Source organism: Carassius auratus, chromosome 25 (assembly GCF_003368295.1).
Source record: "Carassius auratus strain Wakin chromosome 25, ASM336829v1, whole genome shotgun sequence".
NCBI lineage: Eukaryota > Metazoa > Chordata > Actinopteri > Cypriniformes > Cyprinidae > Carassius > Carassius auratus.
This window is the reverse complement of record NC_039267.1, coordinates 9,403,448-9,429,074: the sequence shown is the minus strand read 5'-3', so window position 1 is coordinate 9,429,074 and position 25,627 is coordinate 9,403,448. Positions and strand designations below refer to the sequence as shown.

The 25,627-nt window shown below is 37.3% G+C and overlaps 3 protein-coding genes across 4 annotated transcripts in view; all 3 read right to left on the bottom strand.

Moving 5' to 3' along the window:
- LOC113043686 (SH3 and multiple ankyrin repeat domains protein 2-like) overlaps nucleotides 1–7,220 on the bottom strand; it is a 91,856-nt gene extending 84,636 nt beyond the window's left edge. For both annotated transcript variants that reach the window (XM_026203202.1, XM_026203204.1), the window contains exon 1: nucleotides 6,961–7,220. The gene's annotated coding sequence lies outside the window, so the exon portion shown is untranslated. The remainder of the gene's footprint in view (nucleotides 1–6,960) is intronic.
- Nucleotides 7,221–10,765: 3,545 nt separating this feature from the next.
- LOC113043728 (actin, alpha cardiac muscle 1-like) lies at nucleotides 10,766–18,325 on the bottom strand. The gene is made up of 9 exons (XM_026203289.1): nucleotides 18,190–18,325; nucleotides 17,408–17,549; nucleotides 17,014–17,142; nucleotides 15,198–15,308; nucleotides 15,025–15,109; nucleotides 14,772–14,933; nucleotides 13,996–14,187; nucleotides 11,853–12,034; nucleotides 10,766–11,078 (listed from the first exon to the last, which is right to left on the bottom strand). The coding sequence occupies exons 3-9, from the start codon at nucleotides 17,134–17,136 to the stop codon at nucleotides 10,935–10,937; spliced, it is 999 nt and encodes a 332-aa protein (XP_026059074.1). The 5' UTR covers nucleotides 17,137–17,142; nucleotides 17,408–17,549; nucleotides 18,190–18,325; the 3' UTR covers nucleotides 10,766–10,934.
- A 6,597-nt stretch (nucleotides 18,326–24,922) lies between these two features.
- Nucleotides 24,923–25,565, bottom strand: LOC113042835 (guanylyl cyclase-activating protein 2-like). Its single transcript, XM_026201830.1, has 2 exons — nucleotides 25,328–25,565; nucleotides 24,923–25,147 (listed from the first exon to the last, which is right to left on the bottom strand). Exons 1-2 carry the CDS (start codon nucleotides 25,523–25,525, stop codon nucleotides 24,923–24,925), a joined length of 423 nt encoding a protein of 140 aa, XP_026057615.1. The 5' UTR covers nucleotides 25,526–25,565.
- Between the last annotated feature and the right edge of the window lie 62 nt (nucleotides 25,566–25,627).

The following is a 25,627-nucleotide window of genomic DNA, read 5'->3' as shown; positions in this document are numbered from 1 at the left end:
TAAAATATTTCACAATATAGGACTGAATGACAATGGTAAAACTGAGAATCGCAATTATTTTGCTCAAAAAATTATGATTATTGTCATTTGGGAAATTTATTTTTAAATTTTGCCAGAATGATTGCACTTTCACGTAAACACAAATCAAGAGAACATCAACTCATATGCATGTTTTATTTTACTACCTCATCTAATTTCCAGATTAAGTATATTTCTCATATAATTAACAGCAACAAACTCTATGAAAAACAAAAACTTTATTTATTATTATTATTAACACAAAAGCTTCTGAAGGTTTGTTGCAAAACAAGAAAAAAAAAAAAAAAAAAAAAAAAAAATATATATATATATATATATATATATTGTGACGAGTCAGCTGCCTCCTCCCTGATTGTCACCGGCACCCCGTCCTAAATCACCGCCCTTCACCAGGCTCCCGACTGGAGTGGGTGTGTGAGAGGAGGGGCGCTGGACGAGTCAGGGCTGGCGGCGTGTGATGGGGCACACCTGAAGGAAGTGGAGCCTCATTACCGCCGCTGTTTAAAAGCCCAACGCGCCTCTCCTCAGGAGACCGGTCTCTTCCCCGTGCATGCACACTGGTGTCCTCGTGGGTCCAGGAAGGGTGCGTTGAGGGACTCCCGCGCCACCAAGACGTGAGCTGCCGGACCCGCGATCCGGAAGGGAACCGCACCCGTATACACGGCCGACGGGCCAGGATGCCGGGCCGTCCATCCCCTACCAGCGCCGCGGCCGACGAGAGAGATGTGGCCGCTAGATGAAGCCGCCGCCCCTCGCGCCCTGGACCAAGGAGGGGAGCGCGTGCGGCCGCCGGACTCCGCCCCTTACCTGGACCCTTCCTCGATGAACACTGCCCGACCTACACAAATCCCGCAGCACGACGAGGACACCAGATTCCCTGTTATTTTGGACACTTTCCCCCTTTGGCCACTTTTATTCCCTTTGTTTTATGATTTCTGTTAATAAAAGCCTCTCCGAGGCCTGACGCCACGCCCACTGTGTCTGTCTTGTGCTCCTCCCGTGACACTGGTGGAGAATGCGGGCAGGCGGAGCCTAGACAGCGCAGTTGGGAAACGTCTGGTGACGTCACTCCCTCTCGCTTGCAAACGTTCGTGAGAACCCAGACTGGGACGGAGGAAAACTGGGGACAGCCTCCCAGCCACACAAGGGGTAAGTGACTTTTCCATTGTCATTTTGCCCGGTGGTTGGTTGAGGCTGTCACTAAAACCCGGTTTCTCTGTCCCTGTTCTGGTGCGCTGCGAGAGGGAGGACCGCCCGGAGAGGAAGCCCCGCCCACTCCGACCGTTTGGAGCCTGGTTGAGGATGGTAGCACTCCCGTGTGGGTGGCGCCCTGGGGACGGGGATGTCGCTTGGGAGGGGGAATGTGACGAGTCAGCTGCCTCCTCCCTGATTGTCACCGGCACCCCGTCCTAAATCACCGCCCTTCACCAGGCTCCCGACTGGAGTGGGTGTGTGAGAGGAGGGGCGCTGGACGAGTCAGGGCTGGCGGCGTGTGATGGGGCACACCTGAAGGAAGTGGAGCCTCATTACCGCCGCTGTTTAAAAGCCCAACGCGCCTCTCCTCAGGAGACCGGTCTCTTCCCCGTGCATGCACACTGGTGTCCTCGTGGGTCCAGGAAGGGTGCGTTGAGGGACTCCCGCGCCACCAAGACGTGAGCTGCCGGACCCGCGATCCGGAAGGGAACCGCACCCGTATACACGGCCGACGGGCCAGGATGCCGGGCCGTCCATCCCCTACCAGCGCCGCGGCCGACGAGAGAGATGTGGCCGCTAGATGAAGCCGCCGCCCCTCGCGCCCTGGACCAAGGAGGGGAGCGCGTGCGGCCGCCGGACTCCGCCCCTTACCTGGACCCTTCCTCGATGAACACTGCCCGACCTACACAAATCCCGCAGCACGACGAGGACACCAGATTCCCTGTTATTTTGGACACTTTCCCCCTTTGGCCACTTTTATTCCCTTTGTTTTATGATTTCTGTTAATAAAAGCCTCTCCGAGGCCTGACGCCACGCCCACTGTGTCTGTCTTGTGCTCCTCCCGTGACAATATATATATATATATATATATATATATATATATGATATATATAATGAAAAAGAAAGAAACCCTAGTTGAGCATTAGAGACTTCTTTGAGAAACATCAAAATAATCATACTAACCCCAAACTTCTGAACAGTAGTGTAAATGAGTGTAAATTAAAGTCAAAGTATATTTATCATTACTGAATCAGTCTAAATACACTAGGTTCAACAACAAAACTAAAAGGATTATTTCACATATAAATAGCTCCTTAACAAATTTGTAAGTATCTAAAATACTGGTTTGCAAATATGGCTCGGCTTCCTCCTTCAAAGGGATTTCTTGCCCATTTTATCATCCGCCAGGCGACAGTCCTAAGTCCAATCGCTTAGAAAAGAAATAGGACAGCTCTCCTCAATAAACCGAATGGTGTGCAATATCATTCCTATCCACAGCCATTAGATGCCATATTTGAAAGAGCAATAGAAGTGACACTTGCTTCTGTGAGCTGTCTGGAAGGAGAAGGGTAACTAAAGTGTGGGTTTCATCTGGGCCAATGAGTAAACCGCAGAGAAGACAGGAGAGAAACAGAGCTGTGGGACTCAGAGGAGCAAGAGAGTACAAGAGCGAGCGAGTGAGACGGAGAGATAGACAGAGAGGGAAAGTGGCATACAGAGGTGAAAAGAGAGGGAGGGCGAAAGGGGGACAGGCTGGCCTGGATCTGTGTCCGCTTGCCTTACCCCTGGTGACTTCACGGCTTCACCACACAGCTGTAAAGTAGGGTAAGACTGGGGTTCAAATATATACATTGGTGCGAGACTAGTAGAATCACAGCAAAGCAGTTCTGGAGCTGTCTGAACACCAGCGTTATGAACAAGCGAGGTGAAGCTGATGAAAAATAAATGAGAACCAAGGCCATGTTCTATCACAACATGTCATCTAACCCCTCCCATGGGCTACAGTCAGTCTGAGCTCATCAAAGAATCCGCAAGTCAATACGGGGAACAATTATTGGCCCCCGGAGGACCGCCGCTGCTTTACACCGAATCAGTAGAGTACAAACAATGGCAGTATATTGTTTCTCCGAGAGGTTCTCATCTTTTTATTCATCCGTCCGTTCAGCCGCTCACTCTCCAGGGAAAATTAAATCAATTTAAGGGCTCCATTTATTGATTCCTTCACTCCACGTGTTGTCGAGTACATGACGGTCCTTGACTGAAGAGCATATAATATAATAATGAAGCCATCAGATCTTAATGAAATGCACTTATGTCCATTCATTTGGTAAACGGCTACTCAGCTGTAGTTTGCCATGTTCCAATCTAATTGTCCTCTGAAGCAGATAAACACAAAAATAGCACTAAAGCTACTTAAGCAATTTTAATAATCTCAAATTCTCTGATCTGTTTAATAGGGCTATATAATGTTATGCTCTGCATTTGGATATTACTGTACTAAATACACACAAAATGTTTTATAAATAAAACTTTGACCATTAATGATTTAATAAGAGGCATAAAACAATGAGGGGTTCACTATAGATTAAGGTATAGTGTTCAATTGGATGAGGTACATTTATATAAATAAAACCCAAACACTCTTATTTAGCTTTGTTTTCCTATTGACAGTCTTCCTACATTGTATGTAAGTATTGCTTATTCGCTTTGATTGTTCTGTGTACCTCCGAAGGTTATAAACTTGCAATCTCTCTTCAGCAATACATACTTTAACCAATATAAACATTTACACATGACTGAAGTGCCCGCTGATCTTGTAATGGAGAACTTATATTATCATTATATATACAGTAGATCAATGGAAGAGCCCGATTCTAGTGTCTACTCACCTATGTGCAAGCGCTCTCAATTATCACCTTCTTCATTACGGCAAATGTAGGCTAAGTGCCCCGTTTCTGATCCTCCGTTCATTTGTTTAATTGATATTTTGCCAAACTTTGAGGTTTCTTTGCACCTGCAAGTTTGATGAGACACTAATGCGATACTAAAAGCTCACTTACAACTGGTAACTTTTTAGTAGCACTATGAATAAAAAATACGATTTACGGTAAGAAACTTCCAAAATATCGCCATGGAACATGATCTTTACTTATATTTTTGCCGTAAAAGAAAAATGTATCATTTTGACCCATACAATGTATTGTTGGCTATTGCTACAAATATACCCATGCGACTTATGTCTGGTTTTGTGCTCCTGGGTCACATTTGTGAAAAGGACCATTTAGGACGAACCGCTTCACTAGAATGACTCAGACTTTCAAAAGCCACAGAGAAAGAGCTGGAGAAGGGACCATTTAAAATGAACTGATTCACTAGAATAAATGGGACTTCCAAATGCTGCACACAGTGCGAGATAGTGAGGGAGAACTGTTTGGGTGGGTATATTTGATAATTCCCACAGCACAGACGCAGAAAGAGTAGCTTGTGCTTGAACACTTATATGTCTGCTACTTTTAGTTAGTAACTCTCCAACACTGCAGCTGCTATAAACCAGACAAACCGTCACAGACGGAGTCCTGGAATCATTCGGCCTGCTTCTGTACGTAAATCGCTTAGAAGCCTGAAGTGGACAGTGTGTGGCTGCAAATCCAGTCTGCTAAAATCCTCCTCTCTGCTTCTTATCTCAGTGGGACACAGGATAACAGAGAGCTTCCAACAACATCCCCATAATGGATAGATCACCACAGCCGCACAGCCTCACAGCTGCACAGCTGCAGTTCCTATTTGTTCTAAGCAGAACCCTTGACCGGCGTGCTGAAGATGCCTTACAATACTGATAATGTTGTTTGTCTTCTAATTACCGTTTTCTGGAGGCAATCTGCCTGGAATCTTTTATGCTCAATCACAACAGCAATCAAACTCATTGTGTTTTGAATATGGCACGTTGGTCAAAAGCCCCCACTGAATGCCACAGAAATGAAAAGAGAGCTTTGATGTATTTATTAGGGCCCTTGAGAGGATCTTGACATGTTGCTGAAGTACGGTAGGCTGAGATGGCAGCAGCAAAGGCAGAATTTGCTGAACGGAGCAGTCAGTGTACATCAACTTGAAAGCTGAGGTGGATTTCCTGTCTTCTGACATCTCCTGTAGTCCTAAACTTAGCCTTTGCTATACAGCTTCTGAAGATAACCAAAGAGAATTTTTTTTTGCATGCGATTCGGTTTCATATAAAAACATCAAAATTTAGGGAACATTTTGAAACTGGAAGAATCGCTGAACTTACTGATAAAGCATTGGAGGCTGAGTGGTTGAGTTAGGGGAAGATGTCTTTTAAAGTCTCCTGATACTTATCAAGGAAGATACAATGGATTGTGGCTCTGGCGGCCCTGAGAAGTGTCACTAGTGGAATCGGTCTTTTTTTCCCGTTGCTATGGAGCCGCAGGTTGGAAAGCCCAAGAGACCAGCAGTACCCAAGCAGTGGATGGGAGAAAACCTGAATCTGCGCATAATGTGGCGTGTCTGAATAATGCTGACCTAAAAACTCTTTTAAGAGGCACATCAATTATTGTCATATCTCCTGGAGGATTTTAAGTTCCCAAGGGATGCTGGAGACACTTAAGCTTTGAATTTTACAAACACCATTTTTGGGGGGTTTGTTTCCTTTAATAAACAGGGTGTTTCCAAGTACATAGAGAAAAATAACCACTAAAGTCTGCTTTCCATTTTGCATTACTAGTCTTTCTGCGTATGTGTTTATTATCTCCATTAGTTAAAGACCAGTCCTTTGGATTTTGATATCACTTTGAATCAATATTCTTCTTCAAAATGTGTTTATCTGTGTTAATTAAAGACTGATCTAATGGCTAAACTGATAAATCAGCTAAAGCTTGGCTGCTTTGCCAATATCTACATGTAAAATGTATAATTAAAAACATTAATTTCGGTGTATTGTATAACGCTCAGTTGCTATAATTCAGTTGGCTCTTTGAAAGAATTGATTCTTGGTGGTTCAGTCCTCTTATATTTCTCAATAATGACCGTTGCCAATGGCAACGCTGTATATCTGACCTCATCTTATGTTTCATAGCTGCCCGTCTTTTTTTCCAAAGAAGCAAAACAAAAAAGAAAATATATTTTTTAGTCTATTTTATATTAATATCAATTCAGTGTTTCATAGTTATTTAATAGCCATATTTTAAGAGATAATATACGGTCAGATGGTCAATGTTGCAAAATAAACATCTTCATAATTATCCATGACTTTACATTTTAGCTATCACATAGGCTATATATGTGCCTCTATAGTGAAATCAACTGTTTAAAAATGTTTTCAGTTTGACCAATCTGCGTCTTAGCCTTCTTCATAGCTCTAAAAACTTTGTCACCTTAAATGATCTGATGTTATCAAATTAATCTTTCTCAACAAATGTTACTGATTAGATAGGCTTCACATCACACATGTTTTTGTCAAGAGGTTTTCTCCTCTCTCCTTTTTGTGTATAATGTATATAAAGGTCTCTCAACTTTGGGGATCATTTGTGCTTCCCCATAATGCAGAGATAATTAAACCAGCCTTTTAATGATCGATCTCACAGAAGAAAATCATTGATTTTTTTTAAGTGCAAATGAATCTTTAAGTCTAAACATCTTTTTCAGATTCTGTACACCCCCTGCGTTGACTATTGAAGCAGCACAGCATGACAAACGCACTGGATCCGTCAATACTGTCTGAGATCCAGAAGTTGCCGTAAGACTGTCCGTCACCAGCCTCACATCTCCAGCATCACAGCTCGTCAAATATGGATTCTGTCCGACGATACAAACTTAGAAGTTCCTCATCTTTACCTCTAAAGTCAATAAACCTATAATGAAAACTGCATTCGGTCATGAGAAAACTGCAGGGACAAGCGGACGCGTAGTGGAGAGAAAACAAAGGTGCGTACTTACAGCATTCAGCGCACTTTTCCCTTTCTTTGGTTCTTTATCCTTTGTCCAAGGGAATATAAATCTCCGTAGAATCGCTGGCGTTTGTCGAGTAGTCCGATTTGAGATGGGAGTGAGCCCTTTAGCACTTCTACGGGGGAAGAGGACTGTGTATTCCGCATGTGGACAGTGTTAAATGCGCAACATCGACCCGAGCGCGCAGCACACGCACGCAAGAGGAGGCAGAGAGTGTTAGCGCTGGATTCAGAGGCTCTTCTGACCAGTGGATCTAGCACTAGAGGGGTTTACTAATGCAGGCGGGGCCACAGTCCCCGAGCGCACCTGGGATGGGACAGCGTTTCAACTGGGGCTTTAGCATTTACGAGTTTAAAAAAAGACATTTGAATAAATTAGACGGTTGTTTTAAAATTATTATTTCAGGATCGTTCATGTAAATATTTTAGTAATGTACCTAAAATAGACAATAGATGATCGTTTTACATATCTCTTCTGACACCATTGCAGTCCCCAACTCTGTTAAAGTCATTTTTGCACACTCCCTATCCTGAAGGATGACTCTGATAAACTAAAAAGTATTATAAATAGACAGACAACAGATAGACAGAAAGACAGACAGACAGACAGATACACAGACAGACAGACAGACAGACAGACATATAGATAGATAGATAGATAGATAGATAGATAGATAGACAGAAAGACAGACAGACAGACAGATACACAGACAAACAGACAGACATTTAGATAGATAGATAGATAGATAGATAGATAGATAGATAGATAGATAGATAGATAGACAGACAGACAGACAGACAGATACACAGACAGACAGACAGAAAGACAGACAGACAGATACACAGACAGACAGACAGACAGATAGATAGATAGATAGATAGATAGATAGATAGATAGATAGATAGACAGACAGACAGACAGACAGACAGACAGATACACAGACAGACAGACAGACAGATAGATAGATAGATAGTTAGTTAGATAGATAGATAGATAGATAGATAGATAGATAGATAGATAGATAGATAGATAGATAGATAGATAGATAGATAGATAGATAGATAGATAGATTGTACAACACATAATAGATAGTTATAATGTACTGCAAGAAGTGTATAATATGTAGGAGCTGAAAATCTAAAGTGGCAGGACTGATATCTGCCTCCTCTCAGCGTGACAGATCCAATGCTGTGTAGGAAGGGATTAATTAGCAAACACTTGCATTTAATCAATACATACAATCAGAAAGTTTGGTCTGTATCAGTAATCATACACGGTGGGCTATTGAGCAGCACTTCCGAACCTGAGCCAAACACTAGAAGATTGCAATGTTCTTCACCAGTAATGAATGCGCTGCATTGTGTGCGAAATAAAGGGGCAGCGAAATAAGATTCTAATAAGCATGAATAGATTTCATAATGGATCTGAGCCTATTCTCTTGTTATTTTTTCTTCCCCTCCTTCTCTCTATTTCTCTCTCTTTCTCTTGTTGTCTTGATGCATTAATCACTGTAACCTCCTAGATGCCTCCACCTTCATTTGTCTTTGATTTCTCCATCAGTCAGAATTGGGGCAGTGATAAGTCAGGCTTCTTAACCCTCTCCTACTGTACAACACACATCGTCCAGAACCCACAAAATTGGGTCTCCTTGTTATAATTAGAAACTGGAGGTGATACGGTACATAGACGGGAGCCATTCACTCCCCCCATGTCGTTCCAAACATGCATGAATTTCTTTTTTCTGCTGAGAAGAAGATATTTTTAAGAACATTAGGGTCTAGCCTTATTTTGGCCTTATTATACACAGTAAAAAATAAGTGTAATTTTAACTGTAAAATTTTGTAAAAAACGCTACGGAAAAAAACTGATAATAGGTTAACAGTAAGTTCCCGTACTATATACAGGGAAAAACTGTAAAAGATCTAACAAAGCATTTAATGTAAATGTACAGTAAAATTCTGTTAATTATACAGCTTTTAGAAGTAAAAAAAGAACAAATCAATGTATAATTTACAGTCTAAAACTGTAAACTGATATTCCCAGAATTCCCTGCGTGACACTCCACGTTTGAAAGTATTTTGTTTAAATAATCATGTTTTTAAATAGTTCTTGTTATCAGTTATGTACATTTGAGCTTTATGTTACATCTTCTGTTGCTTAATGAAAGTTTTTTGCATTATTTAAGTATCACGTGTGTTACCATGATGGTGTTTTGTGTTTCCATAAATGTGCACCTTCTATATGTTAATATATACTTCTGCTTGTGGTGAAGCTACTTGTGATGAGCTTTGATACTTCATGTGGCTTTCTCTTATACAGTACCATCTTTATTATTATGGTGGTTGTCAGTATTTTCAAGGTACAAAACAGATTGGTAACACTTTAGAATAAGGTTCCATTAGTTAATGTTAGTTAATGTATTAATTAACATGAACTAAGCAAGAACAATCCTTCTACAGCATTTATAAGTCTTAGTTCATGTTAATTCCAACATTTACTAATGCATTATTTAAATCAAAAGTTGTGCTTGTTAACATTAGTTAATGCACTGTGAATTACCATGAACTAACAATGAATAACTGTATTTTCATTAACTAACATTAACGAAGATGAATAAATACAGTAATAAATCTATTATTCATTGTTTGTTCATGTTAATTAATACATTAACTAACATTAACTAATGGAACCTTATTCTAAAGTGTTACCAACAGATTTAATTTTGTGTGTTGTTGAATTTACTGGTTTATATTCACATTTTCTTGTTTGTAAATTACAGCTTTATATTGTAAAATTAACAGTTTTTGACGTAAATGTGTTTACAGTTTTCTGTATTTTTAAAAAATTATTCTGGCAACCACAGCTGCCAAAAAGTTTTTGTAAAAACAACAAGAAATTTTTACAGTGTACTGTACATTAACTTTTATTTTATGGACCAAAAAAATATATATTAAAAATCTTATTTAAAAAAATATTTTCTTTTGTGTTCCGGAGAACACAGTCAAAGAGTCCAAATCTTTTTGGATGGACTATCCCTTTAGAGAAACAGATCAGTGCCGTCAGAATGAGAGTCCAAATTTTAGCCAGAAGTAACAGTTTTAAAGTTTAACACCCTAATAACCCTGTTTTTATCAGCTGTTTAAACTCTCATTAAACTATTCCTTTAAGGAGCCAGAGTTTCAAACATTTTATGGTTAATTTCTGGATTTTTTGTCTCAAAAGCAGACTACAGATGAATAATATGTAATAGGATGCTTCTAGCGGGATTTGAAGAGCATTTAAACAAAATTTTAAAACAAACTTTTCACACAGATTCAATAATATATGCTACTGCAACAGCATTCTTTACCTTCAATATTTGTGCCCTAGATTGGTAGGTTTCAGCTGTGAGACACAGTGTACTATTCTATTGCTCAGAAAGAAAGTATCAGCTGCGCATCTGGCCTACATTAAACTGACCTGTTTTCTTATCATCATCATATATTTAGGGCTATTGATGATCACAGTAAAACCCTTAAAGGGCAGGATCAAATCTGGATTATTGTCAGATTAAATGGGCATCTAGGTTCAGAGGATCAAATGAGATTTTAATATGGTTATAAGCAGGTTTGACGCAACTTATTTAGCATGAATTGTTAAGCAAGTTAGTACCCTGATCTCAAGAGTGTTTCATGGTAATATCACAGCAGCAGTCTGCCATCCGGTGGCCTTGATGAAGAAGGATCTCAAACTTCAAAGCTGAAGAACGTATTGTCAATTTGTCTAAGAAAGTGCTTATAAATGCAAAGAAAGATTTATTGAAAATATGTAAATGTCTTTATTGAACAATTCATTGTGGCTGTAGATGTGAATCCTTGTACAGGGGAACTTGAAACAAACGTCCGCAGTACAAACACAAGACGTGACATGGTGCAAAGGCTAGAAGGAGAGTCCAGGACAGAGGAGAATGACAGAGGAGGGTTTTAGAAGCACTTCCTGTGGACAATAGAGGGTCCGGCCTCCTCGTACTCATCTTTGCTGATCCACATCTGCTGGAAAGTGGACAGGGAGGCCAAGATGGAGCCGCCGATCCAGACAGAGTATTTACGCTCAGGAGGGGCAATCATCTGTAATGGAAAAAGGAAAATTGAATGATTTTTAGTCTTTACCATAACCATTATTGGTGACAATAATAATCTGTACCTTTCATAAAATTATTGTAATCACAAAACAACTTTGCATAAACAATAATAATATATTAATAAATATTAATTATTATTAAAACATTAATTTTTCATTCATTATTTTCATTCATTATTTTCTAAACTAATGATTACTGAATAATTTTTGTGTCCTATATATATATATATATATATATATATATATATATATATATATATATATATATATATATATATACAGAACAGACCAAAAGTTTGGAAACATTACTATTTTTAATGTTTTTGAAAGAAGTTTGTTCTGCTCACCAAGCCTGCATTTATTTGATAAAAAAAATACAGAAAAAAAACAGTAATATTGTGAAATATTATTACAACTTAAAATAATATTTTTCTATTTGAATATACTATTTTATTTTTCTATTTATTTTTTATTTTTCTATTTGAATATATAAAAATAATTTATTCCTGTGATGCAAAGCTGAATTTTCAGCATCATTACTCCAGCCTTTAGTCTCACATGTAACATCCAGTCTATCACATGATCATTTAGAAATCATTCTAATATTCTGATTTATTATGAGTGTTTGAAACAGTTCTGCTGTCTAATATATTTGATGAATAAAAGGTTAAAAAGAACTACATGCAATCTAGAGATAGATAGATAGATAGATAGATAGAAAATAAAATAAAATGTTAATCTAAAAGAAAAAAAAACTGTACCTTGATCTTCATGGTGCTGGGAGCAAGAGCTGTGATCTCTTTCTGCATCCTGTCACCGATACCAGGGTACATGGTGGTACCGCCAGACAGTACATTGTTGGCATACAGATCCTTACGAATGTCAATGTCGCACTTCATAATGCCATTGTAAGTGGTCTCATGAATACCAGCAGACTCCATACCTACAGACAATGCAATTTAGATGATGAATGAAACACACTACCATTTAAAAGCATTACATATGCAGTATCATGCTAATTCAAGATTACATAATCACTCTGATTTCATTAAGGGAAGAATTCTGGTTAGCCACTGTCCTATCAACTCCACTGGATAAGGAAACAGTGACTGATGTACAATGCCAAGATTAAGAACCATGTACACCATAAATAGCCCCTCAGCCTTTGGCCATATACTGAAACACTCCTAATTAGTTCCTGACAAAAGGTGATCTGTCACCATGTCACCTCTCCTAAAAGTGCACTGTAATGTATGAAAAAGCTCAAAAAATGCAGTTGGGTGAATTTTTCTCAGTGGGAAGCTTGACCGCTTCGCTGTGCCCATTGGAAGGTGGGTTTAATTCTGCTGCTATGCATAGACTGATGTGCAAATGATTGAGAATTATTAATAACATGAATTTTTCATCAATGGCAATGTTGGCTTGGCAATGGCTCAAACGGGAGAATATATTTTGAGTGTGGGCTTAGTGGTTCAGTGTAGGCCTCGTTTCAAAATTGCTAGAAACTTGCATGAATAATTGATAAAAAACAAGGCATAATGTAGGGATATTCAAAGCTTGTCTATCATTAAGAAGAAGCCTACAGGAATGTGAACATGTTTTCTTGCTATCTCCACATGACAAATGTTGACTTCTCAAGAGCTACATGATTATGCCAATTAATTAATTTGTGGTTGACCAGCAAAATAATGAGTGATTTTTGTTTCTTGTGAGAAACCAAGACAGACATAAATAATTATTGGGTTATTTTAAACATATCTCATATTTTAGATTTAATCCTACTCTAATAATAATAATAATAATAATAATAATAATAATAATAATCTAATATATATATATAAATATATATACATTTAAAATTTAATTAAATTAAAATGTATGCATTTGGCAGACGCTTTTATCCAAAGTGACTTACAGTGCATTCAGGCTATCAATTTTTACCTATAGGTATATATCATGTGTTCCCGGGCAATCAAACCCCCAACAATGCTCTACCACTTGAGCTCCAGGAACACACACACACATAATAATATATAATAATAATAATAATGATAATAATAATAATAATAATAATAATAATAATAATATATATATATATATATATATATATATATATATATATATATATATATATATATATATATATATATATATATATATACACATTACCAGCTGGAATAATAGAGGAAGTAAAATTGTTACTCTTAAATTATTTGTATTTAAAATCATTATTTTATATCAAAATAACATAGATCTAATTATAAAAGGATAATGGAAAATAAAATAATTATATAAAATAATAAAAATAAATAGGTACTCTTTATTAAGTTATTTAATATTTATAATATTTATATATAATTTAATAATTTCTTATTTTATACATATTAATTGGATTTTTATAGGGAGGTATATTTATCCTAATCAAATACAATGAGAATCATCTTTAAAAAAAAAAAAAAAACGAATCAAATCAAATAAGAATCATGTAAAAAATAAAAAAGTAAAATTAAATAACTATTTTATCCTGAAGAATTATTTTTGAATTATGATTTATTTTTACCCTTTTTAGTTGGATATCACATAATCTTTATCAGATGCCACATAGGCAGCTGAAACTACAGGATTTTTTAAATATCTCTATATTCTGATCGATGTACAGTACTGCAGGGATATTTGAACCTTTAGGAAATATCCCCAGAGAATTATATTCTAAAATATTTAATATTAAATTAAGCTACACAGGCCATTTTAATCCTATACAGAAGTTCCCATGAGAAATCATTCTAACTGTGATATAAATTCTAATAATATGTTGTACTAGGGAAATAAAGCAGAACCAAGGAGTATAAGGAGGGGGGCGATGAATAATGTACATATATTGAAATGAACAAATGAGAAACTGACCAATGAACGAGGGCTGGAAGAGGGTCTCGGGGCAGCGGAACCTCTCGTTACCGATGGTGATGACTTGACCGTCGGGCAACTCGTAGGACTTTTCCAGGGATGAGGAGGAGGCTGCGGTGGCCATTTCATTCTCGAAATCAAGAGCCACGTAGCACAACTTCTCCTTAATGTCACGAACAATCTCCCTCTCGGCTGTAATAGCGAGTTAGAAAGCTATTAAATGCTTTTTAATTATTAAAAAGCAGCTGGTTCAATTCACTATTAACCGCAGATACAAGCATTGACCATAGGGTGGTGCTGTTTAGCTAATGGACATTTCAATACAGACGGTGAAACTTGAACACTTACGAGACTATCCACCTTTTTCTTTAACGCGGAAATAAGCCTATGGGCAAGACTTCCGGTTCATTAGCAGCTATAGGAAAATAACGAGAAGAATAACAACGTGTAGTAAACGGTAAAACTGTTTGCATTATAAACCAGTGTGTTCATAATTAAAAATGCATTTGAATAATATGGTAAGACACTAATTTTCAATATCGAGCAACAAAACAAACTGTTTTGTACAGCTAAAAAAGCTGGTGGTGGATGAGACTGGAAGTCAGACTCATAGAAATTACGAATGGCCCATTTCTACAGGAAGAAAAAGGTGGATAAAATAGTCCAAATGAATCAATATTTTACATTTAACACAAAGTTTACTATCTATTAAGAGAGTGCATTAAAATATAACCAGTATAATTTAAGTGAAAACTGCAGAGAGTGAGGTAAATTACCAGTTGTGACGAACGAGTATCCTCTCTCAGTCAGGATTTTCATCAGGTAGTCAGTCAGGTCTCTGCCAGCCAAATCCAGTCTCATGATGGCATGTGGAAGGGCGTAGCCCTCATATACGGGAACATTGTGGGTCACACCATCACCAGCGTCCAACACAATACCTGGAGCATATCATAAAAGCATGAAAAAACAAAAAACCAAACAGACACAGTTTAGAGCAACTACTGTATGGTCAATGAAATAGACGCTAACCTGTTGTACGGCCAGAGGCGTACAGTGAGAGGACAGCCTGGATGGCAACGTACATAGCCGGAACATTGAAGGTCTCAAACATGATCTGAAATACAAATAGAAACCAACATATTTTAATATTATGGGCATAACGCCATGAATGGCATGATTCTGAAGTCTTCAGAAGTACTTGCCTGGGTCATCTTTTCCCTGTTGGCCTTGGGATTCAGAGGAGCCTCAGTCAGGAGGACGGGATGTTCCTCAGGAGCCACACGGAGCTCATTGTAGAAGGTGTGGTGCCAGATCTGAGAAAACAGTATTGGATTTTTCATTATATATGGAGAAACACTGGTCCCACTTACCATTGTTTGGCAAACTCCACGAGAAAAATTTATGGGATTGCATTTGTGTCCGATAGGTCTCCTTTCCATGTCTACATTCATTGCGTACTTGGTAAGTTAAATTTAAATATGTTGATGTATATATACAGTACAGACCAAAAGTTTGGACACAACTTCTCATTCAAAGAGTTTTCTTTATTTCATGATTATGAAAATTGTAGAGTCACACTGAAGGCATCAAGGGCTATTTGACCAAGAAGGAGAGTGATGGGGTGCTGGCCTCCACAGTCACCGGACCTGAACCCAATCCAGATGGTTTAGGGGTGAGCTGGACCGCACAGTGAAGGCAAAAGGGCCAACAAGTGCTAAGCATCTCTCGGGGAACTCCTTCAAAACTGTTGGAAGACCATTTCAGGTGACTAGTTCATCAAGAGAAATGCCAAGAGTGTGCAAAGCTGTAATCAAAGCAAAAGGTGGCTACTTTGAAGAACCTACAATATGACATATTTTCAGTTGTTTCACACTTTTTTGTTATGTATATAATTCCACATGTGTTAATTCATAGTTTTGATGCCTTCAGTGTGAATCTACAATTTTCATAGTCATGAAAATAAAGAAAACTCTTTGAATGAGAAGGTGTGTTAAAAATGAAAACGATCCTCGTCAACACTGTCGTTTTCACTGCATTTTAGAAACAATCTCCACCCACACTACACATTCGAAAACACATGTCACGACCATTCATGCAGGTACAACAATAGATACATATGGGTAAATTCCCTATTATTTAGATGGCCTCTACGTGCTTGGAGCGGTCGAATGGTGAATCTGCCTATACATATCTATGGAGAGCAAACGTAGGCAGCCAAGCCATCATTTTCAAAAGTTTCAGTTTTGGTCCATTTTCACTGAAATGCAACCCCAGAGTTTTCAAACTAAAACAGGTTTTGCAGCATATTCAAAAGTTATTTTTCGAGTGTCAAAATGCCAGAGTAGTGGAACTGATAGTTATGCTTTTTAAATGAAAATGCACTAGTGTAAACAAACTCTGAATATTTGACAAAAAACAAAGATGAAACCTGAGGATTATAGATATATTCAAGTTTATCGATCAGAAATATAAATTAATCTTAAGGTTTAAGAAAACTCATTATTGAAAAAAATCTATTCATTCATTTTACCTGAATATCAGTTTTTTTTTTGGAGTTTTCTCACCATCTTTTTAAAATGCTGAATATTGTACAATATGGATTCATTCAGTTCATAAAAAAAAAAAAAACATAATGCATATAAAGATTTTAGAAAACTCATTATTGAAAAAAATCCTAACATTCTATTTGTTTATCTGGATGTTGCAGAACGTTTATCGAGTGATGACTTGCAAAGCATAAAACTGAGCTTTTGGCACAATTGTAACTCCATAGAAATCCATTCATTTTAACTGGAATCAAAGTGATTGGGAATTTTGTGTGAAGGTGAAAGGCTTTAACAGATTTTGCAATGGGTTCAAGTGTTCATGTGAATTTGCCTCATTGACCAACGGAAAGTTATTTTGTTTGACTTCAGTGTGAGATGTGCTCCAAAGATCCCTACACTACTGACAATAGACAATGCAATTTTGTGACCACACATTGTTTAATCAATTAAAGTAAATAATTGTATGGTCTACCTTCTCCATATCATCCCAGTTGGTGATGATGCCATGCTCAATGGGGTATTTGAGGGTGAGGATGCCTCTCTTGCTCTGGGCCTCGTCTCCTACATAGCTGTCTTTCTGACCCATACCGACCATGACACCCTAAAGAACCATAATGCAAGCTTTCAGTCACAATCTACACATTTAGGGTGACTTTCGATTCTGCATTTGATTTACATACTGTAACACTCCTTTTCTAGAATTAATGTTTGCTTATTAACATTTGAAGCAAGGATTGATGCTAGCAGAGTATTACCTTTACAGGTCAAAGTTCAAAGCTAAAGTACTGTGACGTAAGAGGTGCTTTACTGACTGGATCAAAATAAGACTAAGCACCAGTTGACGTGAATAAACGTTGTCATCTCACCTGATGGCGGGTCGGCCCACAATGGAGGGAAACACAGCCCTGGGAGCATCATCCCCGGCAAAGCCGGCCTTCACCAGGCCTGAGCCATTGTCGCACACCAGAGCGGTGGTCTCTTCCTCATCGCACATGTTTGCTTAGACAGCTGGTGTTTGAACACAAATGGCATGAGTGCAAACACATGACATGTCCATTTAAAGCAGAAGGATTTCTCATGCCTATTAAATACTTGTCTTTGCTTGTTGAAATCACGTAGCACTTGAAGCTAAATGTAAATGATTCATCTTCTGTGCTTAAAAAGAGCTTTTCTGAAATCTTCAGTTAAGACCTACCCTCCCTACGGCAGACTTGCTGTGTGCTATAAATAATACATATTTTATTATTTATATGATATCTTGAGTTGAACATAAATAGCTTTAATTTGTAATATTTTATAGCGCTACTTCTGTATTTTAAGTTGTTTTCAAAAATGCTAAATATAAGCATTTCATTTGTTCCACTGTGTACTGTATGTAACAAATAATTAATAAAGTAATACAATTATTAATAGGATAGTGGAAATTCTGGCAACACCCTCGTATAGTTTCCAAACTTGTATGACTTTATTTCTTCTAGGGAATATGATAAAAAAAAAAATTGTTCCACCAAGTCATACAGGTTTGGATCAGAATTTTCAAATTCGAATGAACTAACATTCCAAATATCCAAAAGCTAAGCTTCTCTATACACTATCTGCTGTAGTCTAACAACGGTTTAAAATAAACCATCCACTGAAGTAGACTCACCCAGGAGAGCTTGCACAAGAGGCCTGGAAAACTTGCTCCCTCGAGCGGTAGAAAATAAGAGAGTGAGCGGCCAGTTCACCTGTCCTGTATTTATATAGGAGCCTTGTCACCAGGGCTTCAGAACATCAAGCCTTTTTAGGACACATTATAACCTGCATCACTCAAAGGTGGGCGTCCCATGTGAGATGGAGTATTGGAAAGGGTATCACAATGCAGACGGTCCACTGACAGATGCATTTAATATTAGAAGATAATTTATGGCTCTCGAGGACAGTGTGGACTATTGTTGGAAAGAGAGGTGGCCAGTTTACTGGGAGAGAATGGCATCCCTGGGGCCGTTATAAATAAGACGCCGAACATTGGTCATAATGGACGAATGGCCATTTGTCTGTTATCTGTCAGTTGTGAGGAACTTCTAGCTGGCCTTCAAAGGAAATGCACATTGCCGCCCCATATGGGTGGGGACTTTACAACCAAAGCCTACCAAAAGAGGAATGATTTTAGGCATCTCTTCCTAAAAAGAAAATCACGACCTCTAGGAAATTGACAATGTGCCACACATTGTGATGTTTGTAGGGCAGTTGTATGTGTGAGTGGTCTAATAATTACATGGTCATAAATGCTGCTTTGACTGCATTGTGTCAAGAGAACGGCATTGTGCTGCTAACAATGACAAGTGGCACGTTCTACAAATACGTTCAATGACTTTTATCTCCACAATGCCATCTTTTACATTGTGAGAACTCTCAGACAAGTTTGATACTATATCTAACATACAATTACTGTAGCATAAAAAAGAACTAGTTTTAATAGTGATGTCTTTACCGTCTCAGCTGTTTCTAACAATTCCTAGCATGCGAAAACATAATTTAAGTTTTAATTAATGGTAAAAATGTCCTTTAGTTACTTATTTCAATGACCAATAATACATTAGATGAAATCAGCTGAATATATTACATTTAACAGATTTTATGCAATGTTACGTGTTACCCAGTGTTGTTATTTTTTTAAATAATAGTTTTGATAACTATTATAACTATTATAAGTTTTAATGATTAAAATACAGCCAAATAAAATAAAATATTAGATTAAAAGCTTAAACTTGAATTATAAACTAGAAATGAAATAAGTACTAAAATTACTAAAACAATTACTTAATTTAAAATGTATTAAGAAACAAACTAAAGAAAATTTCAAAAGCACATAACATAATTACTAAATTAATGAAAACAAAAATATATGCTAATTCAAAATATGAAAAAAATATTATAATAGTATTTATAATAGTTATAAAACAACACTGCTGTGTTAAAATTGTGACTCCCAAGAACTAACATTATTTAGTGGGAAGACCATTTTCTCAATATTTATTTTGACTAGCCTTCAAACCCTGTTACCTTCAATATATGTCTATTGTAAATTACAAACCAACATTTGGTCTCCTATTGATTAAAAGCAAATTAGGTTAAATTTAATATAAAGCTAAATATATTGTAACATATATTTTCCCTTTTTCAAGCATATATTTGGTATGTGTGTATGTATGTCTAGTTACATACATACATAGGCTACCCTATACACAACAACAACAAAAAAAAACTACATTTTGAAAAGTTTCAGGCCCTGTTTTGTAACCTAGTCTGCGATTGTGCTACATAGTAAATATCTTTCATATATGCCAAAATAGCTTTTACTCGAGGTTATAACAATAACACAGTAACTAAATTACTTGGATTGAGTCTTAAGGTCAAATGCTAGTGGGAGTTAAAATTTTTCAAGGGCAGCCGGCCATTTGCATTCACACAGAGCTCAGCTCACACAGAGATAATCCAAAATCTCCCTCGTTTGACTCTCCGGAGGCCTACATTTTGGCAACGTGTCTGTTGGAGCCTACCCAGTAACGTACAATAGCGACGGCCTGCCACCTGGCCTTACATTCTGTTAATAACACATTGACAGACCCACCAGCATTGACTGTAGATGTAAAAGAGCTACTGTCTCTCTCTCTCTCTCTCTCTCACACACACACACATTTGCTCGTGTTGTTTTTATCACTGATACCATTTTCTCTTATTTCAGGCTAAACAGTTATGCTGTGTCAATGGCATCAATGGCATGTCATTGAAATCACAGAAGCTAGCTCCCAATGCTTGCCTCATAGACTTCCACTGTAGTACACTACAGCAAGTGCATTTTCTGTTGTTTTACACACTGCACATATACACACACTACATACTACATATATAGTAAGAAAAAAAAAAGTATGCTACTCACACATAGTAACTATGTATGTAAACTCTGGCCGTTATGTAGTTCTTGTTTCCCATAGTCCAAATGGCCCTGAAGGGACAACAGTGGACTGCAAGAATGTTTGTACACGCTTGTAGCCAAACAAATGCACAAGCATAAACAACAAGATAAATATAAAGACACTCGCTGCAGGGTTCATGCCATATGTAACAGTAAAAAAAAAATGTGACTGCTGCTGATAAAACTGCTGTGTGTTCCCAAATGATTGACACTTTACATTAGAGCTGTCATACTGTCCTGTCATCACATTAGAGCTTCAGCCTCCCCAGCAACAGTGACACATACTGTACACACTCACACACACTCCTATATGGTTACAAATAAAAGGTTTTGTCAATCCTAGCTAACTCTTGAGAGCAAATTTGACCCTAAAGTAAAGCCACACACTTGTGTTCATGCATGCAGGATCATTTCTTGCCAGGGTTTCTCTAGTGAACAAAAACAAACATTGTTTTATAGTGGTTCCACATTGAAGCGCTTCTGTCACTGGTGGATCATGTGACCTCGGTCCCTGCTCTTCTGCTGCCACTGCTTTTGTTCCATAGCTGAAATTCCTCCTCACTAACATAGATGCATCCATTCTCAATGCCACAAAGGTGCCTTTTGGGATACAGAACAGAGCGAGTTCCACAATGTTGTCTTCAGAAAATACTGAATTGCTTCATAAGTCGCTGTTCATAGCTTGTCAGACAATCGCTGACCTACTGTAAGACATTAGAGCAATCTGGAAGAAAAAATCCCTGACGTTCGATTGCGGCGAATCAAAATATCAAAACATATAAATGTGACTAAGTACAGATGCCGTTGAATGTGAATTAATGTATGCATAAATTATATACAGAATTTTTTATGTATTAACAATATAAACCTGATGACCTGGTATGTAAATATAAAAATACAAGTAAAAATTATTTTGAATAAAAATAATGGGATAAAAGCGTCTGCTAAATGCATAAATTTAATTTTAATTTAATTAAATTTTTAATTTATATCAAATAAATACAAATTAAACATTGTATTTTGTGAAACGTATATTTTTTATGCACTTGCTGGTTATTTGTTGAATATTAAGAGTGTCTGTACTCCATGTCTCTGCACAGCGTTTATTTTATTGTATTTAATTTATTTATTTTTTTCAGTGTGTTTTATTGGTGCACAGTGTTTTTCTGGTGACTGGAGAACTATGTCATGGAGAATTTTAATGCACTTATTATGGAGGACCGAGAACCACATTAATTTTGAATAAACTGCCAGGAACAGCTTCAGAAGGCTGTTAAAAGATGTGTTACAACAGATCTGTTTCAAACTCGTTGATGCAACAGAAATGATTTGAAATGAGATTAAAATTCATTTAATCCTTCAGGGCTACCAAACCCCTGTGAGTTTACAGGAAATGAGATACAACAAGCTACAGTTGTTTTGAAGTGATGAGGCTAAATTTAGTCACACGCAAGATTGCGGAAGTGAAAACTGGAAAAAAATAGGACAAAACACAGCCAGACCACTGAGGTATTGAGGCATGTTTGAGGCACGCAGAACCACAAAATCATTCACAGGTCAAAAGTTCACCACCATTAAAATTATATGATTTCTTTTAGAAACAGCAACAAACCACCTCTGAAAAAAAAAAAAAAAAAAAAAAAATTCCTGTCATATATATTAATTAAGAGTAACTCTGTAATACTGTATATATGTAGTCCTATAATAGATATATAGATGGATGGATCTATCTATTTTTTCATCTATCTATCTATCTATCTATCTATCTATCTATCTATCTATCTATCTATCTATCTATCTATCTATCTATCTATATATATATATATATATATATATATATTATATATATATATATATATATATATATGAAAAAAAATAGATAGTCCTCTGATAGATAAATGGATGGATGGATGGATGGGCCAAAGGCTGAGTTCTATTTAGGCTTAAGGGTAAAAAAGCATTGAACTGTTTGAATTATGTCACTATTAAGAATAGTTCATTGCTAAGCACCATCTGTGAACACATCACATACTGGGAGGCACCATGCTGGAGTAAATCTATCTTCCAATTCAGGTCAATAAATCATAGAAAAATATGTTTATTACTGTACATAAATGATGCATGCACATGCATGAGTGGCCTGTGTGTCACATGTCCTGTAAACTTGGCATATGTGAACTCATACAGACATGAATTATAAATGTGCTTCTGGCTCCAGGCTGGGTTTCCTGTGGAATCGTTTGATTGCAGCTCTTTTTCATGCACATAGATTCTAAAACAACACTGTATAATAAGCTGTGGCATTCACTTGTGCAGATTGAATAAGCATGCAGTTTATGACATTTACCTGATGAAAGAACAGTTTAAGGCGTCTACATGAGCTTACATGCTGTCGGGAATAATCGGTGTAAGATCCTGCATTTAAAAGTGCTTATTGTTTAAAATATCACAGAACCGGACAACACTTTTTTGCATATTGTTTATATGCTGCACATTGAGATGTACAACTGGAACAGGAGAAAACATTTGACATTGAAAAACACAGCACCTTTACAGTATAATAAATATTTAAAAAACAAATCACAAAAAAAGGAAGAATCTTCCATAGGCATTAAAAGTTATTACAAACAAATTACACACATTGTATATGAAAATTTTGCCACTGTAATAATTGTATATAATCATTCGTTTGAACAATATTAATATTTATACTGTATTATGTTATAAACTTTTAATTAATTCTACATTATTATGATAATAAAGGTATCATAATAAATATGAATATATGAACATAATCTAATTATAGCATAATTGTGGGGGGAAACATGTTCATGTTTTTACATCAAAATGCATTATTTTAAATACTAAAATTACAGATGTATGAACATAAATAAATAATATAGACACACTGTTTATTTTATGGTATTAAATAATCAACACTTGTAAGAATACTGTAAAAACAAATAAATATCAATTTTGATAATTATATGAATTTACGTAATATAATATCACAGGGCCTGCACAGACCTAAATAGTCTGATAATGACATAATTGTGAAATATATAATACTAATAGAAAAATTCTTCTTACATAGAAAAGGATATAAACGGGTTCAATAGTAAAGCTGACTGCAGATCATAATTGAAGTCCCCTCTATAAACATATGATCCATGCTTTTGATGTCATTCTTGGGTAATGACATATCAGCATCAGCACCACACCAAGATTAAAATATCAGCCGCTTTTACATGTGCAGACTGGTGTTTACGATGAGGCACGTACAGAAGGCAAATATTTTCTGACCTCCATACCAGGTCTCTCCCATTCGCAGCCCCCAACATTTGAAGGACTGTAAAAGGTCACGCAGGTTTTGCCCCATGGGCCTTGACCTTACTGGAAACTCATGTTTTTTTCCCCCAGTTTTCCCTGAACCAGCCTCGTGCATTAGTGTCCAGTTTTAAGAGGTCCATAATCCAGGCATCTTTCTGTGCCCCTTCCATGAACTCGGACAGGGATATTTGACCTGTAAATGAAGAGGAAGAGTCTTTCATGAATTCCTACATCAACCCGACCCAACCCCTCTCTCTCTCTCTCTCTCTCTCTCTCTCTCTCTCTCCCTCTCTCTAACCACCAACGGGCTTAATTTAGCAACAGTCTAAGCCTACACATATTTAGGCTGCCACACATGGGATTATTATATAAGGCTGTTTACTTATTGGCGTGGTCCTGTGGAATTTTAGAAAGTAAATATCCCTCTGACACACCCATATGTTTATTTACTTTGTCTATCAGTGTCCAAAAGAGTATCTAATATTATAACCATTAAAATGCATATACCCATAGTTGAAGATAACATGGTTAAAGGTCATTTGATTGATATGCAACAATCGAAATGGTCAATCCATTTTCCGCGCTTTGCTGTTGGATACATTATATGACCAAAAGCCCTTTAGTTGAAGTAACGACCAATCTTCATGTATACAATGCCACTAAGAAAGGTAAGAAATATACTGAGTTTGCTGTAGAAGACCTTGAATAGCTTTCACAAAGCCCGGACCAGAATCCCACTAAACAGCTTTGGGATGAACTGAAGGGCTGTCTGTAAGCCAGACCCCATCAACCAACATTAGCCCTTGACCTCACTGTTGCCCTCCAACAGAAGCAAATCCCTATATAGACAGGCGACATCTAGTGGAATGCCTTCCTAGAAAAGTGAAAGCCCTTGGGTCCAAATGAAATTTTATCGATCGAGCTGTTATGAATGTGTTGTTTAATAGCTGTTTACCCCAAGATATCACCTGTTTTAGTCTTTAACGGTTTATTTGAGAAAGGGAAAAGAAGCGCTTACCATCATTGTTTTCATCCAAAAGTTCGAAAATCCTGTCGCAGATGTCTTAAGTGTTTTTCTTAATTGGCAAATTACCTAGAAGTAAAAAGCGAGAAACCCATTAGAGGAGGAAATAAAAAAGATGAGAACGGGACTCCAGAGCACTCTTACCTTTATAACACGTTTGACTTCTTGTCTGTCCAACTTTCCGCTGTCATCTCTGTCATAGACTTTAAAAGACCATTTCAGTCTGTCCTCCAGTTTTCCTCTCAGAACCAGGTGGACTGCTGCTACAAATTCCATAAAGTCTATAACATTATCCTGCAAATAGACACAAATGATTTCCATCTGATCTCATGTGCAAATGATCACAGATTATGCATAGAAATTGCTACTTTGCAATCAGCACTCAATTTCAAAGGAAATGAGAAACTTCCATTTTAAATTTTTTTTTTAATTAGGCATGTAAAAATAGTTAACCTTTTCAACTCTCACACTCACCCTGTTTGTGTCAAACGATTTGAAGAGGGTTTCCATGTACAAAGCCTCATCTTCTGATGTGCTCTGAACTCCGAAGATCTTGCGGAATTCGTGAAGATGCAGGGCTCCGCTTGGGCACACCGTCATGAATTTGGTATAAAGAGGCTGGATGTCTGCTAGTTCCACTTCCTCATCTTCATCGCTTTGAATTTGACCCATCTTTGTCTAAAACTCACAATGTCGATCGTATGAAAATGGCCACGATAACTGAGGCGAAAGTGCTGTGCTGCATTCTCCTCGCAAGTAAACGGATGTAATCTA

Excerpts from the sequence above, each read along its gene's own strand:
- LOC113042835 (XM_026201830.1), bottom strand. The coding sequence starts at position 25,525 with ATGGGTCAAATTCAAAGCGATGAAGATGAGGAAGTGGAACTAGCAGAC. Across the intron at positions 25,148-25,327 it reads AATCGTTTGACACAAACAGG|GATAATGTTATAGACTTTAT; the intron begins GTGAGTGTGAGA and ends GTCTATTTGCAG.
- LOC113043728 (XM_026203289.1), bottom strand. The coding sequence starts at position 17,136 with ATGGTCGGTATGGGTCAGAAAGACAGCTATGTAGGAGACGAGGCCCAG. Across the intron at positions 15,309-17,013 it reads ACTGGGATGATATGGAGAAG|ATCTGGCACCACACCTTCTA; the intron begins GTAGACCATACA and ends CTGTTTTCTCAG. Across the intron at positions 14,188-14,771 it reads ATACTCGTTCGTCACAACTG|CCGAGAGGGAGATTGTTCGT; the intron begins GTAATTTACCTC and ends TCGCTATTACAG.